This window comes from Varanus komodoensis, unplaced genomic scaffold (assembly GCF_004798865.1).
Source record: "Varanus komodoensis strain SLA01 unplaced genomic scaffold, ASM479886v1 scaffold4, whole genome shotgun sequence".
In the NCBI taxonomy this organism is placed as follows: Eukaryota; Metazoa; Chordata; class Lepidosauria; order Squamata; family Varanidae; genus Varanus; species Varanus komodoensis.
Window position 1 is genome coordinate 31,760,832 of NW_025335941.1, and position 24,770 is coordinate 31,785,601.

The window sequence follows — 24,770 nt, forward strand, 5'->3', positions numbered from 1 at the left end:
CAAGCTCTTGCCATTTCTTTTTTGCCAACAACAAAACCACTAAATACTCTCATAGTGTTCCAGTGCTAATATTTCACTATCAGAACAATACCCTTGGTATCAGTATTCGATGCTACACTCTATGCTCAGCAATCACATTTTGCTATATCAGTAAAAGAAAACAGTAAACCATTCAGTTCAAATGAATACATTGAAGAAACAATGAAAGAAAAATAAAGAAAGCCACCCAAAGTGTGTGAATCACCAACAACTCTACTGAAGCCCACTGGTTCCACCTTGAGGTAGGTTCATACAGTAAAAGATTCTGAGCTCTGTACAACCTGTGCTAGCTAGCCCTTTAGAGAGGCATGCCAATGCTGCCTTCAGTTTTTGTTCAAAAATATTTGTATTCACTGACATGTTTCATAGCACAAAGGGCATGGTACAAAATGCAAAAGTGGTTCTTTCCTTTCCTTTCATTCGTTCGTTCGGTTAGTCGTTCTTTCTTGCTTTCCTATTTGGGGAAAGCATCTGTACATTCTGCAAGCCTGAGATCTAAAGCTGACATTCTTTCAGCAAACCTGTTTTCCCCCTGAAGTGCCATTAAAATGATGCACTACAAATGGGTAAATCTAACCCTTATCAATGTGAAATGAGGAACTTCCAAATAGGAAGTTAGTAAAACCACAATAAATGCTTCCCTTCCTTCTACCAAGTTCAAAAATATAAAAAGGAAACCTGAACACCATCACACCTGTGTGTTTATAACCTGAAAACAAAGCAATATCTGGGTTAGGTATGGGGTTATCAAAGCAGCAGAATTAATAGCACCAGCAAAACTTTGGGTGAAATACTGGAGGAGTGACTTTGACCCTTGGCCCTCTGAACTAGTGGATTGTCCTGTGCTATACTCCTTTGTGTTTGGCCCTGGAGCCATATAATAAAATAGGAAACTTTTGTGAACAAAGAGCCAATTTTGACATTACAATGCCCACTGGAAAAGAATGCCAGTGGCAAAACAAGAGTATGGATTCTTACTCTTTCCTACTCACTTAGTTGGTGTTTTCTAAACTTCTGATAGCTAAGTCACACTTTTCCCCAAATTAAAATTGGATACAAGGATCACTTTTACCCAGGAAAAAGCTTACTTTTAGAAAGTGCAAAATGGATTACAGAATCTCAGGGAAGGCATCCAATTTGGTGGGTTAGTGTTTGGATGGCAGGAGATAACCAAACAGCAAGATGCAACAAGCTCCCCCAACAGCAGATGTAACATTTGCTGTTGCATCTCAGCGTCGGGAGTAATTGGATGGTTCAACATATCTGGTATAAAATACCCAACAGAATTGCTTTCTATCACAGGAGGATAGAAGTAAGGCCAGAGCAGTTAATTGCACAGAGATGCATCATTTGATGAGTACAGGTTGAAGTCTTGTACATGTCTACTCAGACATAATTATCACTTAGCTCAGTGCGACATACTCCCAGATAAATTTGTATAGGAAAGCAGTCATAATTTCTTTTTTATGGCACAGTAATAGTTCTTACCACTCAATCAAGTGCTCTGGCATTCAATCTGATAATTCCTCCATTAATAGTTCCTACAAAATTTATACACATTTTGTGTTCTGGTACACCATTTTCACTCCTAACGAGACATCATTCTGACATATAATGTCAGGATTGAGACAATGTTACACTGACACGGCCACTTCTCAGAAGTGCTTCTCCAAAGTGTAACAAAGCCTTTACAAAGAAAATATTGCCACAGTAGAAACACTCAACTTTCTCCCTCTTTAGACTGAACTTACCAATGCCACCATAAATTAAAATGCAAGTTCAAGTTAATAAAGGAGACTTGAAATCATCACTTGTACTTCATAATGAACCATAAAAAATTCTTACACAGAAGTATTTTTACAGAAAGTCAGAATGCACAGCAAGGATTTGCTGCCAGTCATTTAGTCAGTCAGTCAGTCTGTCTCTTTTGTTCTAAAAGTGACCGAGGTAGCTTAATGTACAGTACAGTAGAAGGGAAGAGAACAGTGTATACATGTCTGACTGAAAATAACCGTGAAAGGAAGCCTTTTGGCTCCTCTGTCAAATTTGTGCTTAGAGATCAATAATTATTCTTAAAGCTGGAGTCCTGGTTTCACAACATGCAGGATGTGCCCACTCAACAAGTCCATAGAGAGCCCCTGCTAATTGTTTACAGGTGCAGAAGTGTCTGGCCTCCAGGCTGGCTAGCCAGCATTGTATCCTGTCTTCCGCACACGTAGGCAGAACAGCCATCTGTGCAGAACAGGGGCAAAGAACGCCATGGTGCACAGCCCTGTTTGGAACCATGCAGTCCAATCAGCACGCATGCTTTGTGCCTTCCTACTGCATAAAGGAGCAACCCTGGCAGGTGCTGACAGAAGGCCTGAAATACTGCTATTGATAGGACTGGAGGCCATTTCCACATAAAACTGAGGCAAAATAAAGTTCAGTTGTGATGAAAAACTATTCCAAAACTCAGGATTTATTCTCTTCTAAAAGGAGATCATTCAGTGCAATTACGGTAGCTGCGAAGTCAACCAGCTCCACAAAGTCTGATGTAATGATGTTAACACCCATGACACCCGGTTTCTGTGACTTCACCCAGTTCAGAATCAAAGGAAGATTTCTACAGGGAAAAGAAAGGAAATGTGTGACTTAATCATCATGTTTATTACGCATATGAACTGCATTGCATCCTGCACATAATTAACAAGTTGGCATTGGATACTGGACTTTCTGAGTATAGTATTCTGAAGCTCACAGTGGCTGGATCCAGAATTTGTGGTGCCCCTTTCTGTCTGCAGTTCCCTGTGCACCCCACAATCTGCTAAAGAGTCTGGAGGACTTTCCAGAATAGCGTGAGGTAGTCCAGGGGGCTGCAGTAGGAAGGGGGAATTGGTACAAAGCTTTAGTCAGAATGTTAAAAGAATGCATTTTTTCAGCTGCTTTTCTAGCTTTGTGTTTTATTGAAAGTAGATTCAGCAGGCTAATTAAAATAGTTCTTCTACTTACTGGGTTACTATCATCTAGGGTGCTTGTTATGTGAAAACAGGCCCTTGTACACATTAATCAGAAAAACCTTGTAGCACCAGTCTTTACATGTCAGGGCACAAGTGATCTAAATTGGTAAGTTTTTAATACAAAATATGTTTAGTTTTGAGTGCAAGTGATCTCTACACTGAAACTGCCTTAGACATTAAAAAGGTTTTAAAAAGCAAATGCTAACATTAATACTATGCAAATTTCATTAAAATGGTCCTAAAACATTTAAGTGAAGATTTTATAAAATGCTGTCTAAGTGAAGAACTATAAGTTTCTATATATTGGTTCAAAATAGAGCTGCCAGGTTGCTGACGGGGACGGGGCGTTATGTTCACATGACTCCAGTCCTCCGACAGCTTCACTGGCTTCCCATTGAAGTCCGGGCCCAATTCAAGGTGTTGGTTATGACCTATAAAGCCCTAAACGGCTTGGGTCCTGGTTACCTGAAGGAGCACTTACATCCATATATGCCCAACCGCCCCTTGAGATTTGCGGGAGAGGCCCTTCTCCAGGAACCCTCCATGAAAGAAATTAGGAGGGTAGGTACTCGGAGGAGGGCTTTCTCTGTGGTGGCGCCCAATCTATGGAATGTGCTCCCCAGAGAGGTCCGCCTGGCGCTGTCGTTATTTGTTTTTCGGCGCCAGGTGAAGACCTTTTTATTTAAACATCATTTTTATTGTTAACAATATTTACTTATTTATCTGGCCAGGGCGACTTCTTTTCTTTACTTCTTTTCTTTTATAATGTTTCTTTTATAACTTCTTTTATATCTTTTATATTTTTTATTTATTTTATATTATTAATTTTAATTTTCTATTGTTATTTTTGTATTGTATTTTATTGTGTTGTAAGCCGCCCCGAGGCTTCGACAAGGGGCGGCATAGAAATGTTCTAATAATAATAATAATAATAATTCCATCTCTTTTCCTGATCCAAGGCTTTTCTATCCTTGAAGAGGCTGTTTCATGGAAAGACACCTCTGGATTCAGCCCATTATGCTGATAAACAGCTGTTGCTTTGTGGGATAAGGGTGGCAGCCAGTTACCAAGAGTAAGATGCTGCACCAGGTCCTGCTCAGAGATTAATGCAAAAGTAAACAGTGGATCAAGCCACAACTGAAGTTTTAATGCATTCAACACAGAATTCAGAATGCATCAGACTTCAGCCAGGCCTATGAGAGAGGGGAGAAGACAAGTAAATGGTTTGAAAGATGTGTTATCTGTATCAATCAGGAGGGCTTTTAGGAAAGTGAGGTTGCAAAAAGGATAAATGCCAACATTTGCACGTCTGAGATTTACAGATTAAGAGCAGAAGATTAAAGAGAGGCAACTCTGTACGTTAATTTATTATCTTGTGCATAATCTTTACATTCTTCTTAAGATACTGAAGTGAATGCTTTAATGTCCAAATCCAGAGTTTGATTCAAACATCAAAAGCTGGTCTGGCTGCCTTCCAGGATCCAGAGTCCAATTATTTATTGTTATGGTCTTGTAAAGCTTTTAAATGTTTTAACTCCTTATTACTTTTCTCTTGGCTCAATTTCTAGCAGGGCTGGTTGGAGGGATGCTGGAAGCCGTTGGATTTTTTTCTGTCTACACATGCATAGGATTGCTCCCTAAGGGATTTCAGCATTTTAAGTGAAATAAAAGTATTATAAATAAACACATATGAATAATAAATCATAATAATAATATCTCCAAACCTACAGGAGAACACACCCCTGTCCCAGTTCTGGGTTTACCGGATGTCCAAATGTCTTGTTAATAAGGGCTTGTCAGTTGACCAATGTTGGAGGTGTAATATAGCCAGTGCTTCTTTTAATCATATATATTGGTAATTCACAGTAGTTTCCCTTTTGGGGTGAAAGTTATACTGCATATTAAACACTGTGATATTTTCTGATATATACATGCATTTAATTTATCTACCTGTTTCTTAGAAATTAAGTGTGCTCAATATAAATGAAAGACTGATACTATATCACTGAAAAGATAAGTTTGCCTTCCATAAAGCAATGGATTGAAAACTTAATCTCTCTCTCTCTCACACACACACACACACACACACATCTTACACATTTGGATTTATGCTGTTATTTGAATATTTACATAATTTTTGTGTTTTTTGTCATTTTTTTTTGGTTGATTTGCTTCATTTGTTGTTGTTTTGTGGATTTTGGTGAAATTCACAATAAAATGAATACAAAAATGAGCAAAAAAGGAAAGGAAAATTGGACATTTCCACTGCTGTATCATGTATCTGTGTGTGTGTGCAAAAGGCCGGCGGGGCAGCATGTAGCTCATGAATTGCAACTTACCCATCACTGCTTGAAAGGGTGATTGAGGCTCATGATGAATGTCTGTGAGTGGTTTAAATTGATTGAGGAGATAAAGGCAAAATAGCTACACTCTGGCTTTTGATTGGGAAACCCACATGCTATCTGCCTGGAAGAACCCTGATTCTATATTACAGAGGCTGTACAACTGAATTCTATCTGTTGGTGAGTTTTGCAGCTATGGATTACAAGGCTTCAGCAAGAACTCACACTGCGCTCTTCATGCTCTATACTGCCTGCCATGCAAGTTCAATATTTCTTAGGCCATCATATATTATGGTTGTTACATTGCATCTATATACCACCTTTTTTTCCTTTTGTAAAGAAATTAGAGTAGCTTACATAACCCTTCTCCACTCCATTGTATCCTCACAACAATAAGCCTGTGAGGTAGGTTAGGCTGAGAGTGCAAGATTGGCCCAAAGACGCCTGGATCTTCCACGTCCACAGTCCAACCGCGGCATCACAGTGGCCCATCACTGTGAACATCTTGGTGTGCTGTACTCGTCTGGCTTTCATTTATGTCATATAAATAAATAAATAACTTTAGGGCCACATTTTGAACCAGCAGGTTTCAGCTAAACCTCAGGAGGGTGGCAGTGAGGAATTATAGAAGGAAAAGCTTTGCACAGTCAAAAGATTATACCATTTTTCCAGCATTTACAGAAACATATTTTATATCACTTGCAATTTGGAGCTGATGTTACTCGTGTGTGTGTGTGTGTGTGTGTGTGTGTGTGTGTGCGTGAGAGAGAGACTTAAGAATGACTGCCTAAATGCATTTGCTGGTGAGAAGGGAGAAAAGTCCTTGAGCACCTTCTAGTGTCTTATTTCTGCAGAGCACCAACTTGGTGGCCACTACTTATATTGCCACCTAATGTATCTGGAGAGTTTTAAGCTGAGAAAAGCTGCTGCTGTGGAGCAAATCAACTTTGGAAAATATTTTGGAGGAGTACTGTGGTGGCGGAAGGAATAATGGCTCTAGTTTGGACACTTTAAACCTATTTTGCCTTGAAAAATGAGCAGCTATCCAGTTGTTACTGTTATAACTAGTTATTTGCTACACTAGTTCAACTGGCATCACAAGCACTAACAAATCAACTGTTGTGATCAATGCAAGTATTACTTGCTATTTTAAATTTGATCACCATGATCAAGTATGATCACCATGGAATATGATGAAAGCCATTGAATGTTGTCACTATTAATTCGTAAGTAGGTAATATGATGGGTACAAGTAAGATACATTGTTTATTTTGGTCTGTAGGTGGCAGCAACCCCTTCTGTCTAATGACATAAATTGAAAACACCCAGTTAGTTCAGTTCACCTATTTCAGAAAAATTAAACAAGGAATTTTAGCACAGAATTAAAGCCTCTGCTACCTTTAGCATACCTTGACAGATTTTATCTTTGATAGAAATTATCAAATTCACATTCTAAACAAAGTTGATACCAAAAGTGTACTTTGTAACAATTTTAAGGTGTTTCATTATATTGTCATGATTTATGAAAAGCTGCAAACTTTCCAGAGAGCTTTGGTCAATGGGCAGTATCATTGTTTCCCATTATTGTCTATCAGGCTTTCCTACTTTGAAAAAAGGCCCTTACAAGAGGGATGGACAGGGCAGAGTAAACAGGGATAAAGGTGAGTAAACAAAGTTAAATTTGATTCAGTTTGTTAAGGTTTCCATTTTTAAAATTTAATCAGTGTCACTTGAAGCTCTCCAGTTGTTGTCGAGTTACCCTTGGCCCTAAACAGCCAAGTCTTATCCTTCCTCATGTAGGTACCTTTCCTAAGATGCAAATGGGTCAGTGGAGTTTACTGGAGTCAGCCAGGAGAGTAAAAGAGAAAGAGCACATTCCATCAGCAGAAAAAGCCACTGAAAAGAAGGGCAAAAGGAGCACTGGGACACTACTTTGCTGTTTCCCCTTCCACTCATGGACGCCATCTGTGAAGCACTGCTAGGAACACAGACATAGTGGCAGAGCTTCTGTTGCTGGTCAGGGGCAGGGGGACTTCAATCTCCCTCTCCATTTGTGGATGGAGATATCCTATGGCTTCACAGGGACCAAAACTATGCTGGCTGGGCCATATTGGGAGTGGCAGGTCTCTTTTCTGTCTAAACTTGCACAGGATTGATCCTTTAGTTAATCAGTGTAAAATCAGTTGGGCTTGTCAAGTAAGGACAGCAAATCAATGGAACCAGTTACCTATGGAGACAGTGGGCTCCCTACACTAGAGGCATTCAAGGTGCATCTGGATAGTCATCTGAGAGGGATGCTTTACCTTGGAGTCCTGTACTGAGCAGGGGGTTGGACCCAGTGGCCTCACTAGTCCCTTTCAACTCTAGTATCACCGGAGAAAGCAGAAATGGGCACTTACTTGTGAACAAGCGTGTTTTTCAGACCACGGACGAGATGCCGTGCAATTGTTTTGACCCGTGGTGTGAGAATAGCTTGAGACACATGAAAAGTTCCATGTTTTTCTCGCTCCCCAAGTGTGGTCTGTAAGAACTGCAACAGTTTATGCACATTGGTTGTATTTGCCCATGGTGCTGGCATTTTATTCCCGGGCCACAGAAAGGGGTATGCATCACAGAGGGGGTGGTGGTAGAAAATGAGAACCTGAAAAAGTGAAGAAAGCATTAGAAACTATTTTTCCAAACCAATTCTTTTTTCAGTTATGTTTATACTACTCACAATAAACTTGTTTTCCATAAATTGGACAACAAGGATGACCGGAAATCAGGTCAGTTAGTGTCAAATGGTTGGCTGATTGGTTGTTGGTTTGGGAAATTTTGCTTAAGCCATGGGTTGTCCTTACGTGTGATCCCAAAAACTGTAGGCTGTTTCTCCAGAGAACAGAGATTGGTAATTGCCACTGCTCACCCCCAGTCATTTCATATGGCAGTATTACAAGGCTGCAAAGGCATTTGGCATGCAGGGCAAGAGCGAACAAGTGAGGAGGGAAAAATAATCAGGGGGCTGAGACAATAAACCATGGTTTGCTTGGTAGTCTGCCAAACAAACCCACAAACAATTGTGGGTAGGGAAGCAAATCATGTTTTAAATAATCATGGGTTACCTAGCTCTACATGTGAAATGGAATGTACATGAAAAAGTCTAGTTCAAAGGCTACCCAGCATGAGCTGCTGAGTTTTTAGCTCAAATATTATGAAGCTGAGAGTTCTCAGGATGACCTAGAGCAGAAGTGGAAACTACCAGATTGTGCAAAGTACCTATTTTATTTTATTTTTTTTACTAGAACACAGAGATGCAGATGAATGCCAAATGGGTTTCTTTGGGAGGTGGAAGGGGCTACAGACAGATGTAAAGTTGTGACTCGTGAAGCAAAGACCATTATTTGCTGCATGGCTGTTTTCCTCCCAAGGCTTGCTGTAATTCCAGATTGTTTTAATTCCCGGTTTTTTCTTTTAACCAGGACTGAGGCTGTGCACATTGATGTAAGAAAGAAGGAGAAGATCAACTGCAGGATGCAGTTTAGCCATTACTCTTCACTGGATGTGCTTTTGGGATTGCAGCACCATCCAACACATGCCTCCTCAGAAGTAAGTCCTACTGATTTCAGTGAGATCTATTCTCAGATAACTGAGTGCAGGATTGCAGCCTTAGTGATGTGGTCCCCCATTCCTTAACTACTCAAACACTGCCACCAGGGGGAGCTTCATCAGAACATTCTGCTGTCAGCTGCTGCTGAAAGAAAGGAGACAGAAGTACAAAGGGAAAAGAGGAATCCACGTGTTTGATGCTGTTGATGCTCAAGTGGCCATGTGCTTCTGGAAGACAGATGGCAGGTGCAGGTGATCATGTCTCCCCTTCCATGTGGATGCAGGCTGTCCAACAGGAATATTTAAAAAATGGGAGAAATTCAGGAGGACAGCCTTTCCCAGCTGGGGGATCAACACATGTTTTTGATTCCAGCTCCCATAATTCCTGATCATTGGCCAAACTGCCTAGGGCTGATCGAGGATGGGGTTCAAAACATTTGGAAAGCATTTGATTGGGAAAGAGTTGTGTAGTGGCATGCTATTCATGAAAAAGGCAGTGACTGGGAAAAGCAGTCTTTATGAGATACACAGGACTGGAACAGTACAGCCTGGGAGGGAGACATAAGGATGTCTGGACATGCAGGTTACAATGGGAGGAGAGCTAGTGGTGAACTATTCACAAGTGTTTAGTTGGAGTACTGCACCATTCGATATACCATGAAATGCTTGACTTCATACAAGAATCCTAAAAATGTTTTTTAAGGTATGCATGGGAAATCATGCTCAGGATGCCCTGGAACAAAACTAAAAGTTAAATTCAAAAGGGATCCGAACTGTAATGGAAAGATACAGTTACTGTATGCTATGGAATGGAAGCACTAGAAGGTTATTCATTCTGATCCTCAAGACTATTTCCATTTCTTTCCACACATTAACACTCATTTCAGCCCCTCTTTTTACCCCAAATTATGCCCCTAAACACAGCAAGTAAGACAGCACAGTCATCTGCTGAGTCCTAGAAAACAGGCTATACCCTTCCCTCAGCAATCTTTTTGGTCTGCTCATCTTCCCTTGATCAAACTAGTCTCCTTTGCTCCCTTCTCCCTTTGCAGGGTACCAGGTTTCATCTTCTGTTTCTTAAGCAGAGAAAAAGATGGGGCATTATATGGTTGTGGGGAAGGGTTGGCTGTTTTCTAATACTTTATCAATGCAGTCATCTCTGTGTGTGTGTTTACCCCATAAACTTGGATTTAAAGGTAAGGAAGTTTTGGATGCAGAAATCCTGGTCCATTCAATTATAATCTGTGCCATGTACAGATCTTTTGGTTTGGAAATGCATCTGGATATGATGTACATTGAGATGAATGTGAACTCATGAATATATTCATGAATGCTGTGTACACACTTCCACTTGTTATACAGCAGGCATTTGCTAAGGACCAGTTACATACACCTGCCATTCATAATTATTTTGACTTGAGGGTGTGGGAGTGGACAATATCTAACATAAGGAATTGTAGGAGGAAGAAATGTTTCACAAGATTACATTCTACAGACCATGGCAAAGAAATGCTATCCCTTTAAAACAGCAGACATATAGAGGCTATGTATCTGAAACAGAAGTGAAGACTATGGACACTCTGCATTAGCTCATTTATAAACATGAAGACAGTGGATTACTGTGCTAGGTGTGCTACTGATTAGGTGTGCTAGAAAATTTGGTCCCAGATCCAGTAAGATAAAAATGCTTCCTTACCTGCTGCTGTTTTTCCCAGAGGCTTTGCAATGTCACACTTTCTACATGTTCCCTCGCACAGAGTCTTGACCCAAAGACTTCCTGGATCCTGCTAGATAGGTACACATGATGGTTGTTATCCATAGCATAGAAGTGGTTGAAATCTAGGAAGATCACTTCCTTAGGGTGATTTGTTAGAAAGGTGTTTATCTCCATCAGCCCATCTAATACTTTTATTCCAAACAAACCATGTATGAAGTAAATTTCCTGTCCTGCATCTCCTGGCTTGGAAGATACACGGAGGTCAAAGTAGCGGATTCCACCTTCAAGCTGCTCCTTGAATGTTAGGTTTTGTGTCACGGACCATTTCTTCATTAACTTCTTTACCAAAGAAATTTTAGCTAAACGTTTGATGGCTGTGGCTTGATCTGGCCCTACAGGAGATTTTTCATCAACCCAGTAGCTGAAGGAGTCATGTGATCCTGGAAAAAAGAAAGGCAATACTGTTTGATTCTTATAGCTTTGTATTCGTTGAGTGCCTTTCTGGCAGCAGATTCTGGATATCTGGATCCCATTCATAGAATTATAGAATAGTAGAGTTGAAAGGGACCAGAAAGCCATCAGGTCCAACCCCCTGTGGCTGCAAGACACTAAATTACACCATCCCATTTAGATGATTGTCCAAACATTTTTTGAATGTCTCCAGTGAGAGCCCACAACTTCCCCAGGTTCCATATGTTCCATTCTTGTACTGTTTTTATTCAGTCTCTTAGGAATCAAGGTACAAAACCAGGTGAAAAAAGTGTAGTGTGAAAATGGTTCAACCAGCAGCCAGGCTCATTTTTATTTAAAATATTTATACCTAGTCTTTTCATAATAAATTTCCAACCTGGTTAAAACCAAGTGAAAAGCAATAGTAGAGTATAGAAAAGAACAGATAAAATTCAATAAAAATAAATATAAAAAGATACACCAATGTTACAAATAATCTAAAAATAACCCACAATACATTCATTCTTACCTAACTATGTATTCCTAACATGTATTCATAAATATTATCCTAAATAATTCAGCTGATGAATTTTATAGTCTGGATTTTACAACCCTTATTTAACTGTAGCATTTGTTTTTTCCTTACATTTCTGTAACCAAGATTTTTAAAAAATCTGATACTTCAGGACTGAAATGAGACATTTTCCTTGTCCTTTTCTCCATCCCTTCATACTGTTGCCACACTTTTTCCTGAGACATTCAGTACTAAGAAAATTTGCTATATGGGACACCAAAAGAAGTGAGCAACTGACAAGTTTTTGTGAATGTATTGATTGAAAAAAAGATGGATTTATTTACAAAAAGGAAAGAAACTTACATTCTCAATTTGCAGTGAAGGGATTCTTCCTCTCCCCCCGCCCCACCCCACATAACATTCACACAAAATCTTGCAGTTCATATTTCATTTTCAAAGATTCTTTCCCCTAAAAGTAGTCAGCTATATCCAAGTCTGGGAACTTATCTAATAAATTCCTATATGACATTGCTAGAGAATAATAAGCAAGACTTTTTTGCAGACACAACCTGTCATGAAAGCATGGAAAATGAATAGTTTATAATGACCTAGTTTGCATGTGACAATTCCACTGTGGGTTGTCACCATTCTTTGTTTCAGTCTAGTTTGCCATGATGTCCAAACTCAGTACAATAGTTTCCATGTGATTTGTTAATCATGCACAATGGACCCTGCTAACCCATGGCTTGCTTTTTGGGGTGGCTTGTTTTCAGGGGGGCTTGTTCGGTGCAGCATAGGACCACAAGGACGGTGGCCAGATTGCAGGGAAAGCCATACGAGGCAAGACTGAGGGAGCTGGGTCTTCTCACCCTGGAGGAGGCTCCAAGAGGATCTGTTGGTGACACAGAGGTATGTGAGGGGGTGCTACATGGAAGTGGGTAGAGGCCTGTTTTCCCCTGTGGAGGAGGGCAGGATGCATCCCAATGGAGCAAAGCTCAGGGAACCAAGGTTCAATCTGGATGCCAGGAAGTACCTGACAGTTAGGACCCTGAGGGTATGGAACAGGATTCTGCAGGAGGTGGTTGAAGCACCATCGGTGAGGGTGTTCAAGGACAGGCTGGACATGCACATGGTAGGCATGTCATGAGCAGAGCTGGCTGGAAGCAGAGGTCAGACTAGATGGCCCGGAAGATCCCATCTGACTCGTTCTGTTTCTGTGCTTGTTTTCAGGGAGGCTTGTCATGATGCGGAAACCCAGTATAATGGTTTGCACATGATATGTATGAAAGACCGTGTGTAGTGGTTAAGAGTATGGTTCAGGGACTCAGGCAATCTGCATTCTAGTCTCTGCTTGGCTATTGATCCAGCTGGGTGATTTTAGGCCAGTCATAAACTCTCAGCCCAACCTACTCACAGGGTTGTTGTGAGGATAAGATTGCACATAGGCAGACGGGTATTATGTAAGTCACTCTGAATTCTTTGTAAGAAACAAGGGCAGCATATAATTTCACAAATAAATAAATAAAATAAGGGCTACACCATCTCCTGGCAACAGCATCAGAAAGCCATTGTTTGGTCTTTTGCAACTTCTCTAGCTGTGTGTTAGGCTAGGAATGCCTGCATGCCCAGTTCCTCTTCCTGATTATTGCCACTTGCCATTTTATACAAACAAGAGAATTATACAAATTGCACACTTACTATAAAATTAGCAGATATTTCTCCAATTATGCAGAACATTTATTTTAATTTTCTGCCCTAGTGTGTAAAGTTAATCATACAAAAATATGAGGGGCAATCAAGAGATCAAAATCACACAGATCCCCCTACCAGGAAGTTTTTATGTTTATGTGTGAAAATGTGGGTGAGGGGGGAGGATTTACCTTTTTCAATCTTATGTTCAACCTTTTTCTGCCTTTGGTGCGATTTGTGCAGATGTGCTTTAACCAATCCACATGCTTCAGTTCACATCAACCAATTCACATTAGTTAAAGTGGATCTGTGCAAATATCACCCAATTTTTTTTCAAGAGGTATTTTATTTTAATTAAGGAGAGAGTACACATTATTAGACTTCAGTGCTTCCCCGTCTTCTGCCATTTTTATGACAATTTGGAACAATTCTGGACAGTTTGGGTGGGGGAAGGAAAAGAAAGCTGGCTACCTGAGGAAACATATGTGACAGATCTGATAATGTTTTACTCTTTCAAAAAAGTTGGGTCACAAAGGACATTGAGATACATGCAGAGCAGACCAAAGGGGAAACAAACTATAGCAAACCAAAGAGTACTTGATCTATTGGCAGTAGTTTTGATTAGTGATATATTAAACAAGCTACGGTGGTTTGTTTTCAGAGCAGCTTAACATGCTGTGTGAATGCCCAGGCTACAAGCCTAGGGATTGGATAGGATGGCCTCTAGGGTGCCTTCCAACTCTGCAGTTCTCAATCATACAAGGCTTGGGTTGGCCAAGAGTCTGCAAAAGTGATCAAACCTGCTTGACAGAAAAATGCCTGAACAGCCCTGGCCAGGCTAGTGATTATCTCCTAATTGTTAGGTATATTTGAAGTGATATATTGTCATATGATGCAAGTAATTGACTGATTTCTCACAATAACCAGCAAATACCAGAAGGAAAATGCTTGTCTTTTTCTCCTCCCAGATAAGGAATGCTGTAATCTCTTGTCTTTGAAAAGAGCTGTGAGCTGTTTGGGTGCAAAAATAGAGGATAATTTAGTGCAGTGTTCCCAGCACTTTTTTTCAACTAGGAAGTAAGTTCCTTTGGGTTTCTCTGAAGGCTGAGAATACAAAGGTGATCTCTTTACTGTTGCTTAATAGAGTCTTGTTAAGGAGGTATTACATACTAACTACTAGAGAACAGCTGCTAGCATAAGGATATTCCTACTCTAACCTTAAACAGGTTTTCAGCATCCAGTTCCACCACCACCGTGTACCACCATTCAAAAAATGAATAAATAAACGTACAGTGGTACCTTGGCTCATGAACTTAATCCATTCCAGGACTCTGGTCATGAGCCAAATTGGTCATGAGCCAAGTTAAATTTCCCCATAAGGTTCAATGTAAATAAGTTAATCTGTTCTGTAACCATTTTGTTTTAATCAGAAAAATGTGAAGCAAAGAGACAAAGAACAACAAAGATCTCAGCCATCTCTCTGTGCTCCCCAGCACGACCGAGATTGCACCTGTCATCCCTGCATGCGCCCGTCATCCCAGCGTGCTGGGGGGGAGGGGCGCAATCGTGGGTGCACTTAGGGAGAGAGAGACAGGCACGAATGGGGTGTGCTGGGGGAGGGAGAGACGGGTGTGATCTCGGCCATCTTCCTACCCCCAGCATGATCATGGCCATCTCCCCACTTGGGGTGGGGGGGGGAGATGCCTGTGATCATGCTGGTTGGAGGGGGGGGAGATGGCCGAGATTGCGCCCATCTTTATGTGGGAGTGCGCCCATGATCACACATGTCTTCCCTGCATGAACGCAACTGCAATTGTGGCCATCTCCCCACTCAGTGGGGTGGGGAGATGGCTGCAATCTTGGTCGCCACCCAATGCAGAGTTTGCGACCCAAGTCAAAATTTTCATGAACTTTTTGTTCACGACCCAATTTGGTTGTGAACTAAGGCATTCGTGATCCAAGGTACCACTGTATTTAGAAAGCCTTCAGAGAGTTATCTGACACATGGCTCTTGCTCATTTGGTATCCATCTCACCTGTGCTCACATGCATGCTTTTAAAAAGAAAACACGTTTCATGCCATGCATCATTTGAAATGAGATTAAGATCTTAAATGGATTATTTTGTAGGGGTATTGAATCCACCTGGATTCCCATACTCTATGAATCAAATAGCAATTGACCACATGTTGAGAATGCCAACACTGATTAGCATCATGATGGATTATGCTTTACTAACTTCTTTGTTCTGTGCATTTTTTGAACTTTATGAATGTGTGAAAATGAGCTCTTCAGGTTTACACATGGAATTAGCCCATTGCAAGGTGTTCACATGTTTTGAATCTGTTCAAGGTATTTTGAATCTCAAAAACAGACGGACAAAACTTAAGAAAAGTACAGATTGTGGAAGTAAAAGCTTGTTTAGTCAGAAACAATAAATGAAGAGCGTGATCTACAAAACTGAATGTACATGACAAGTCAGCTGGCATAATGTGATGGAAGAAGGAAAAACCCAAATAATTGTCATTTCTCATCCTTTGATCCTCCAGGGAAATTGAACCAGTGGTGGCTGACAAATGAAGCTCCAACACAGTTCAAGAAAGAGTACAGAAGTCTATGAATCCATCTCATAATGTACATGTGCACTCAAAATGCAGCATACCAGATTGTCCAGTACCGATGGCCACAACCATTTGTACCTATCAACTATGTAAGTGCTGTATCTCTTCCCATATCACAGGATTAGACTCAACTGGACTAGTGCATATCTTGCCCACAACAGAATTAAAATAAATTACTTCTACCTAAAAACATTCTTGGAAGATGATCATGTAGACTTTTCTTTGAAGTTTGCATGATGGACACAGAAGATCACTTCTTACCCTTTCTGATTGAACATAGCTCTTTTAACACATAAAATAGCATTTTCTAGGTCCTACTCTCAAATTACCTCTTAGGGAGAACTACAGGAACATACCACTAAGGCATGAAATTTTATAGCATTCATTTACATGCAGTTTACTTTAACAACTTCCCAGGAATAGACGTCAAGGCAATAAGAGTAAAATTTAATGGATGTTTTCCATTTAGAAGTTACTGCCTGGCCAATTTGGTGAATCTTTTCCTTTCAGAAAAAAAACTAAACTACAGCTTCATTTTGAATCTTTTTTTTTTTTTTTTGCCAAACTTCTTGTCTCCTTACAGCCACAATGATAGATGATACTAAAAGGAAAAGGCAATGAAATTCAATAGACGGATAATTAAAATGAATCTATTTTGATATTTTGTCTTCTCTGCAACAGAAAGTGAACACTTTGAGGAGAGCCTAAAGGATGGTGATGCCAACATTAAGCTTTGTTCATCCCAGGACCCTATTCATTTTATTGTAGAAAGTTACTATATATGACTACAGAATACCTGGGGGCAGGGGTGGTGGTGTTACCCGGTCATTTAGTGCCATGGTTCAGCCATTCTAAAAGTGATGATAATAAAGGTTCGATCTAAAATTCAGACTCACTACCACTACCTGTCTGCATAGCTGTAATTACATACATAAAGTCAGATTAATCCTAACATGTATCTTAAATCAAGGAGGTTAGATCAATGATAATGGAATGAAGCAGTATGAACTATCAATCAGAATGCAGTGTTAAATACCAAGATTTCCAGGCCATCTCTATAAGTGCTTCAGTGTGAAGTGAGGCTAATCCGTTCTACACATATGTTGGCTTTTCCATCTGTAATCTACCTAATTGGTTGCACCAAAGGCGGGGGGGGGGGGAGCTAAGTATTTTAAATCCACAGAAGAGTTTTAGAAGCATTCCAATAAATCAGCCAGGCAGGCAGTCAAAACACAGCATACAAAACAAATCATATAATTACAATCAAAGGCGTATTTGTAAAAATGCCTTACTTAGGGCCCAATGCATGTTTCAGAAGAAAAAACTGGCTGGGGCATGCTGTGTTATAGGATGTTTCTAAACATGTATAGGGTTGCATGTGTAATTTATCTTGCTGAGCCTTTGCTTCGGCCTTCCTGCAGTTCCTGTGAGTTCTTTTCCTTCCCCAACGCTCCAGCGAAACCATTGTGTATCCACTCCAGCTCTTGCTTCTCTTCACAGGCTTTTCTGTTGCCACCATGCAATCAAGAAATCAAAAAGCAAGGAAAAGTATGCACAGCATCCTTGTAAATTATTCTTGTTGCTTTTTGAAAGCTATTTAACTCATTGTTGTGTGCAAGGAGTTACTTGTACACAACAATTAACTCATTAACAACTGCACACTACAATTAACTCTTTGCCAACCAAACCATAGTTTATTTTTCCACAGACTTGCTTGGGAAGCAGAAACAGCAGTTCGGTGGGGGCAGGATTACCAAACAACTTGGTAAAGAGCAGGTAATTTTGTGTGAGTTCTGCATGGTAATAACTTTAGAAGAAAAGTTACATTGGTCCTAGGGGCCTTCCCTATTTAATAAATGTGCACTGCCTTTTCTAAACAGCACCGTGCATTTTTAAAGCAACATGATCTGGGAAGAAGTCTGTCAAATAACTCATTTGTCCATAAATTATGTTCATCTGTAAAACTTCATTAAAAGTCTCCTCTGCTCACTTGAGTAAAGTGTAGCTTTCTGTTATTCTCTCACAGTGATATTTGCATCATATTACCATAGAAGTTAAGTTGACCTAGTTGGAAATGTACCTAGCAAAACCTCATGGGCTTAAGGATTCAGATCACTAGCAGGGCAGATTAGCATATTAAAACCAGCTTTCAAATATGGGTTGGATGCTGTAAACATTATGTTGACAAATGAAGCTAAACGAATGCTACAACTGAACTATATTGACAAGCATGGTAACATCAGAGAGTTGTATTAAATGCATAGCAGATACTCACAAGAATATAAATAGCTTTTTTCCTCTTAGGGAAAAGCTCAGGGCACTTACTTAACTAAGGGAAGGAAAGAGTCATCCTCTCTCAAGGGAGCAGGACTCTGCAATTTTGCTATTTCAACCCCTGTTCTTGTGGCTATTTCACTGTATGATAGCCATGTGATGAATTAGGCTCACTGCATCCTGGACATAAAATGCCTTGCAGAAGTGTTCCAAAGTTTCACCAAAACAGACAGTGGATAATTTTTTAGTTTTTTCAGAACTGTTGTTCTAATTGGTTCCAGGCTGAATCAACATTACTATTTCTGAAATGGCAGAATCACCACAGCGTGACTCGCTCCCACAAGTTTGCTTTGACAAGGTTTGCTTTGACACAACATCACACAAAGGAACAACTGCAGCATACTAAAAAAAATAAAATTTAACAATGATATGATACAATACCATATGAGAGCATGTGATTTTTCCACCCTTTGGCAAGCCTCTTTTTACAAGCCTCCTATATTCATCCACCTCAGTCTTCTACTTAGGCTAGAAGCTTTGATACCAGTATCTGTTTTTATTCTCTGAATTCTTGAGAAGCATGTGGCTTTGATTTTTGTTTTGTTCTGCCTGCTTACTTCTTGCTCATTAAAAATGTAAACAGAAGTTCCAAATTATCCAAACCAAAGAAACAAAAGGATTCCTGCAGTAGGAAATTATGGATTAACCTACCCACTATACTCTTAGAAAGCTCAGTCAGCTGGTATTCTGACTGAAGGACGGTTATTGCATCTGAACTTCAAGGGCAATGTCTTGTGCACTCATATTAATACTCTTGCAGAGATTAATGCCAGAGTTTGGGGTCTAGTCTCTGGGTTTACATTTTTTTTGTGTTTTCTCATGGACATAATCTCTAAGAAAACAGATGGCCCAGCTTAGCTGCTTTTGCTCTAGTTCAGTGAATCTTTTCATTAGACTGTTCTAAATTGGCCCCTTTGGAGTTTCCATGTTACTGGAAAATGGTTGCCCTTACAGAGAAGCTTCTAAAGGAAATTATCATCTGCATGCTTTCCAATTTGATCCTTCCAGTAGAGGATGGTCTTCATACTATAGAAAGGGTTTTCCACTAAAATAAGATCCCAAATTGGAATACTATAACATGTATTTACAGCCAGAACTCAGTTAATCCTCTGTACCTCTCACATTTGTGATGTAACATTAAAATAAGGCTTGTTTTTATTCAGCATTTTTCTTGAAATCAACCCTTGTCACAGATTCTCCTTCTGCTGGTTTTCAGGTGCAAATGTACTTTCAGCTGCATCTTAACCTTGGGGCAGTAGAAGTGAACACCTACTTCCAATATGTCATGCTTGTCCAATCAATATACATTTTCCCTACAGTGCCTATACACACAAATGTGACGCTCATGCAAACCACATTCTAGCATCTACCCTTCTTCCCACTAACCCAAAATACTTACAGGAATATAAGCTATCTGAAGAGGCACTTGGATAGTTTATACCTGGATAGTTATCCAAGAAAATTTTAGAGCCACCTAGACTGAAAAGTACATGAATATTTCTCATTATTACTCCCACTGGACCTTTGCTCTCTGAGGAAAAATGTGAGACCTAAACATGTGAGAACAAATGACACAACAGGGGAGCTGAACTTCTTAATCACAAGAGCCAAGACACATTTCTGGAGTAGCTCTCAGTGTCTGCTTTCCAAATGAAAACAAAAGCAGCCAGAGTATTTATTGCTGCATTTTATTTATGCTTATGTTTATATTCTGCCTCTTCTTCTCCAAGGAACCCAAGGCTTCTTATATGATCCTTTTCTCTGTTTCATTCTCACAACCACCCTGTGGGGCGGCTATGTTGAGAGTCAGTGGCTGACACCACTGTGAGTGAGCGGGGTGGCTGGCTGCGGATTAGCAACTGGATTTCCAATGTCCAAATCAACACTTGTATCCCTTTAAATCACACTGCTTCTCAGCAGATCACCCTGACTCTCAGCCAATACCAGCTTCAAATCTTATTGCCCAAAACTAAGCCTTAGAAGAAGCATTTCAAGCCTTCAGAACAGGGGTAAGGGTGCAAAAGCCAGGAAACACCAAAGAATGGGCTGTTTGGGAAATGGAGCATGGTTCTCTGGGGAATCCCGGGGGTTGAATCTGCCCCGTATGTTGCAGTTTGGCATTCCTGCTTTATAGGATTAAAGAAATGAGTAGCTTTTGCCATTTTCAACAGTCTCAATTGCTGTAACTATGAAGAGTGTCCAGATAAGTCTTTCATACTACCCCCAGCCTGTGGCATTCACAGAATTTTATGTGGGGGTGGGGGGCAGATGCTGTCATTCCTGCTTGGAAATTGATTGAACCTGGATCCTTTTGCATTAGAGTCAAGTGTTCTACCACTAAGCGATGGTCCTTTTCCAGGTTGTATCTAGAAAACCTTCTGCTCATATTACCCTTTTTGCCAGTGGACTTTTTAAAACACTCCACCTATAAAGCTTTGAAACAAACTAGGTAATGCAACAGAGAGTAAAACTTAATTTGCTTAAGCTACTGGCATATATGGGTGACTCTACTTGCTAGATGCTAACATATCCTGTCACCTATACCAGAAGACACTTACATAATCTGATTGAAGGATATCCACATAGTTGTTTGCTTATAACGGCTAAGATCTTATAATGTCAATCCCTGATTATCCCTTCATTACAGAACAGAATGCAACAGACTCGTGGTACGAAGCGGAAATCTGGATGTCCGTGTTTACATTCAGTGAGTACAAAGGACAGGATGAAGGATGCATTGTACGAAGGATATACTTCATGCAAATCAGAAGACCTTCAGAAAAGGTTGTTCATTCCCACTATCTACAAAGGGATGTGAAGCCATGATATAATCCTGTGTACAACCTCTGAGCTCCCTTTCCTATGAAAAGGACTTCCGATGTAAAGCACATTTACACTAGAGAGCCCAGTATTAACAAAAAATGCCTGACAGCTCCCCGGGTTAAAAGTTCCCAGGACTCAGATACTTGCAGGCAAAACAAGCTGCATCTGGTTGCACTAAACACGCACATGTGGCTAGGAGAGGCCAAGCAGTCTCTTATAAACCTAGTGCTGAGACAGTGACATGCAACTCTCATTCAAATATAATGAAATGTTGCTGTCAGAGGACTTCTTGTGACTACAGATGTTATGAGCAGAGTATTCACAGTCTTTGAAGTGCATCTTTGAAGTGCATCTGTAAATCCAGCGTATCAATCAAAAAGACTGCTGAAAGTCCATAAAAGGAAAGAATAAGAACTCTGAGCTGTTTTTATGTTGCATAGACATCTAAGGAGGCGAAGGAGGAAGAAGCCCTAATTTGATACGTACAAAAAAGACATGTTCAAATGAGTCCACTATTACCAATACAGCAATGTATATTAATTTGTTCCAATGAAGAGAAACTTTTGAAAGTAATAGGCTATTAAAATTATTTTGAATTTAACTATCTAACACAAGGAAGTTTTACAAATGATACATTTCTGAAATGTAAATATTGCATCCAAAACAATATCATTCAAGAATGTTACGCCAAGTCATGATTTTGTATTATACTAATATAAAAATATGCAAAATTATCTCAGCAGCTATAAGAGAGAGAGAAAAAATCAAACACGCCAATAAAGTAAGATGATCCTGGTCCAGAGTAACTCTTCTGGTAATGTCTGATGAAGCTGGGCTGAGGGGCAAATGGAAGGTCTTGTTAAAACTTGGAAGACCTGAACAGCTTTTCATGTCTGTCTAGACTAATTTACACTTTCTTCTGGGACAGCAGCCAGCCAGACTTGCTGTGCTGTACCAAAGAAGTATATGTGGGTTGGAGACTGGAACCACTTTTTGGAGAACTTTTGTTCTGTTCTGTTCTGCACTGCATTAAGGCCTTAATCTGCACATGAACTCTATATAAGCTGAAATATTCTATTTGTGCTAAGAAAAAAGGAAAAGTTGTCGGTTCCTAAAGGGGGGGGATTTTTCTCAAAAGACAAATTGTTGCACAAGCAAAGAGATTCTATTTCCTGACTTACTCAGTTCTCATTGGTGAATACAGTTGTACACACGCGTGTGTGTGTGTGTGTGTGTGTGTGTGTGTGTGTGTGTGTGTGTATAGAGAGAGAGATGTATATTCTATATGGCTTTAGAGGGCATTCTGCAATTCAGTCGGTCCCTTGAGTTCATTCCCAAGAATGTGAGCGTAGGCCTGCAGTTTTTGTGGGTGAATGCTTCTTCACAGTATCACATCCCTGAGAATAAGTCTAGTTCGGTGTTCTTGCAGCAACTGATAAGAACAACTGCTCACACCAAGAAGAGGCAAGCCTGCCTTGAATGTTACATGTATCTTAAAACTGTTGAAAGCACCTGAAATGCTACAAGGTTTATTCCGGTATTTTAATACAGCCAAATATTGGGGGTAGAAATATGTTTTTGCAGTTAGGGGATACCTATGCTTCTAGAGGCATGGTGTGTGTCATTGCCCCCCCCCGCCCCACTCTCTCAGGCCTGGCACGATGCCAGCTCAGTGGCAAAAAGCTGTAAGAAGCTGGCACATCTGAGGTCTGCTCTCAGCCAACTATAGATAATGAATTCTGATCTAATTAATTTACTGTGTCAGCTGCCTTCCCCTTGTTTCCACTATGTTTCTACATTTCTTGTGGCCTTTACATCAAACTTTGTTCTGTCGAAAGAGGAACAAATGCAGAGAAGCCTAATTTCAGTTAAGTAGTACATGGACAGATGGATAATAGAGCATAGAATGACACTGCACTTTAAAGAATAGATGCTTTCTCCAGTCTTTTACAGATGATATACTTGAAGATAAAATTGGTTAAAATATCCAAAAATCAGTAGCTGGCTAGTAAAAATGAATATTTATTTGACATAGAGGTTAGGGTTGACCACTTGGGAAATTTGGGTTCTGATTGCCACTCAGCCATGAAGTTCACTGGGTAGCTTTGGGCCAGTTACTGACACTTGGTCCAAACTAGCTTGCAGGCTGGTTGTAAGGGTAACATGGAAAAGAGGAGGGAGATTTTGTAAGTGGCCTTTGGTACTTTGCAGTAAAATAAAAGGATAGAAATAAGTAAATAGCAGCAGAGCTGCCTTCTTTTTGGCACCAGATTATAGCCTCTTCACTAAAGTATTTGCCAAATCCAGATAGCTAATGGGGTAGGGGGAAGGGTATTGCTATTTTTTAGCAGATCTAGCAGCAAGGACTGGTTTTTATTTAGCTGTAAAAATGTGGCTTTAATCTTTAATGTGATTTTATGCTGTTTTATTGCTTTATTTATACAAGAGGTTATCATATTTATCAATCATGGCTCACTGTCAAGAGAGCTTCAGCTATTGGACGGTACAGGAATAAAATAAATTCTGACTCTTGTCTCACTCTGGGAGTGCTAATTTGGACTATTTTCTGGGTCTGCTTGCTAACTCCCTGTTGCAGTAGCACTTTTGTTAGAACTGTAACAACATTAGATACTGCCCATGACATAAAACATTGGGTTACAGCCAATGTGCAGTTTATCCCTGTAAGAGCACTCTTTGCCAGAATGAAAGCCCCTTATGTTCGCCCAGAACATTTCAGGTAATTTTAGGGCAAAGAACCAGAAGTGACTGTAATAGACCAACATGGCTGCCCCATCTGGACATGCGTAGAAATCAGGCAACACGTCTGCATCCGTCTCGAAATGACCATCTGGTAGTTTGCTTCTTTGGGAGCTAAGATTCAGGAGGAGGTTTAATCATGATTTCACTAAGTGCTTAGGGACTAGAGCAGAAGGGCACTGAATGCTCTAAAGATAAACAGCTAAGCCTATCCCCAAAGAAACATGTCAAAGTCCTGCAAAATCATTACCCACAGGAGGTGGGTGGGGGAGAGAATGAGGAAAAAGTTCATGCCACTGAGATTAAATGAACCAAAAGGCAGATCACCATTTCCCCGCAGCTAGTCCCGATATGGGAGAAATAGTTCTGGGCAGAAGAAAATGGAACAAGAACCATACAAACTAATGCAAAAACTTTGGAACAAAAGCCTTACAAAAGCTTTCTGTCTATAGCATTCTAGCTAAGTAAGCAATCAAATAATTGAATGATCCTGTATTGGCTTTAACAAAATGTTATGGAATTAAGGCAACAGCAATTCAACTGCAGTTTATTATTTAGACTAGTTTATGCTGATTTAAATCGATTGCATCTGACCGGCTATTCTTCTAATTTAAGTAACATTATCTTAAAGCTTATGGCCAGGTTCACATGTTTGTGAAAGGAAAAGACACCACAATGTTGTCCAAAGCCAACAAGGGATGGTGGTAGTAGAAGTGGTCCCCAGAACCCTAAATCAAACTATGGGTTGTGGGATGGTTTGGCTGCAGCCACCCCCACCCCCACCCCCACCTCACCAGGTTTGGACAGCATGGCAGCTAGAATATAAATGAATTTGTATTGATTTAAATCTGTGATCAAGAAATTGTAATGAACACCAGATCTTCCTTCTCACAATGTTTTTC

The 24,770-nt window shown here is 40.1% G+C and overlaps 1 protein-coding gene across 1 annotated transcript in view; it reads right to left on the reverse strand.

Annotated features, from left to right (window-relative positions):
- Positions 1-671: 671 nt before the first annotated feature.
- The window catches only part of PLCXD2 (phosphatidylinositol specific phospholipase C X domain containing 2), a 29,338-nt gene continuing 5,239 nt past the window's right edge, over positions 672-24,770 (reverse strand). The window contains exons 2-4 of the mRNA XM_044442692.1: positions 10,662-11,122; positions 7,780-8,021; positions 672-2,644 (exon numbers count right to left, since the gene is read on the reverse strand). Coding sequence (XP_044298627.1) covers positions 2,494-2,644; positions 7,780-8,021; positions 10,662-11,122 — 854 coding nt within the window. The 3' untranslated portion in view covers positions 672-2,493. The remainder of the gene's footprint in view (positions 2,645-7,779; positions 8,022-10,661; positions 11,123-24,770) is intronic.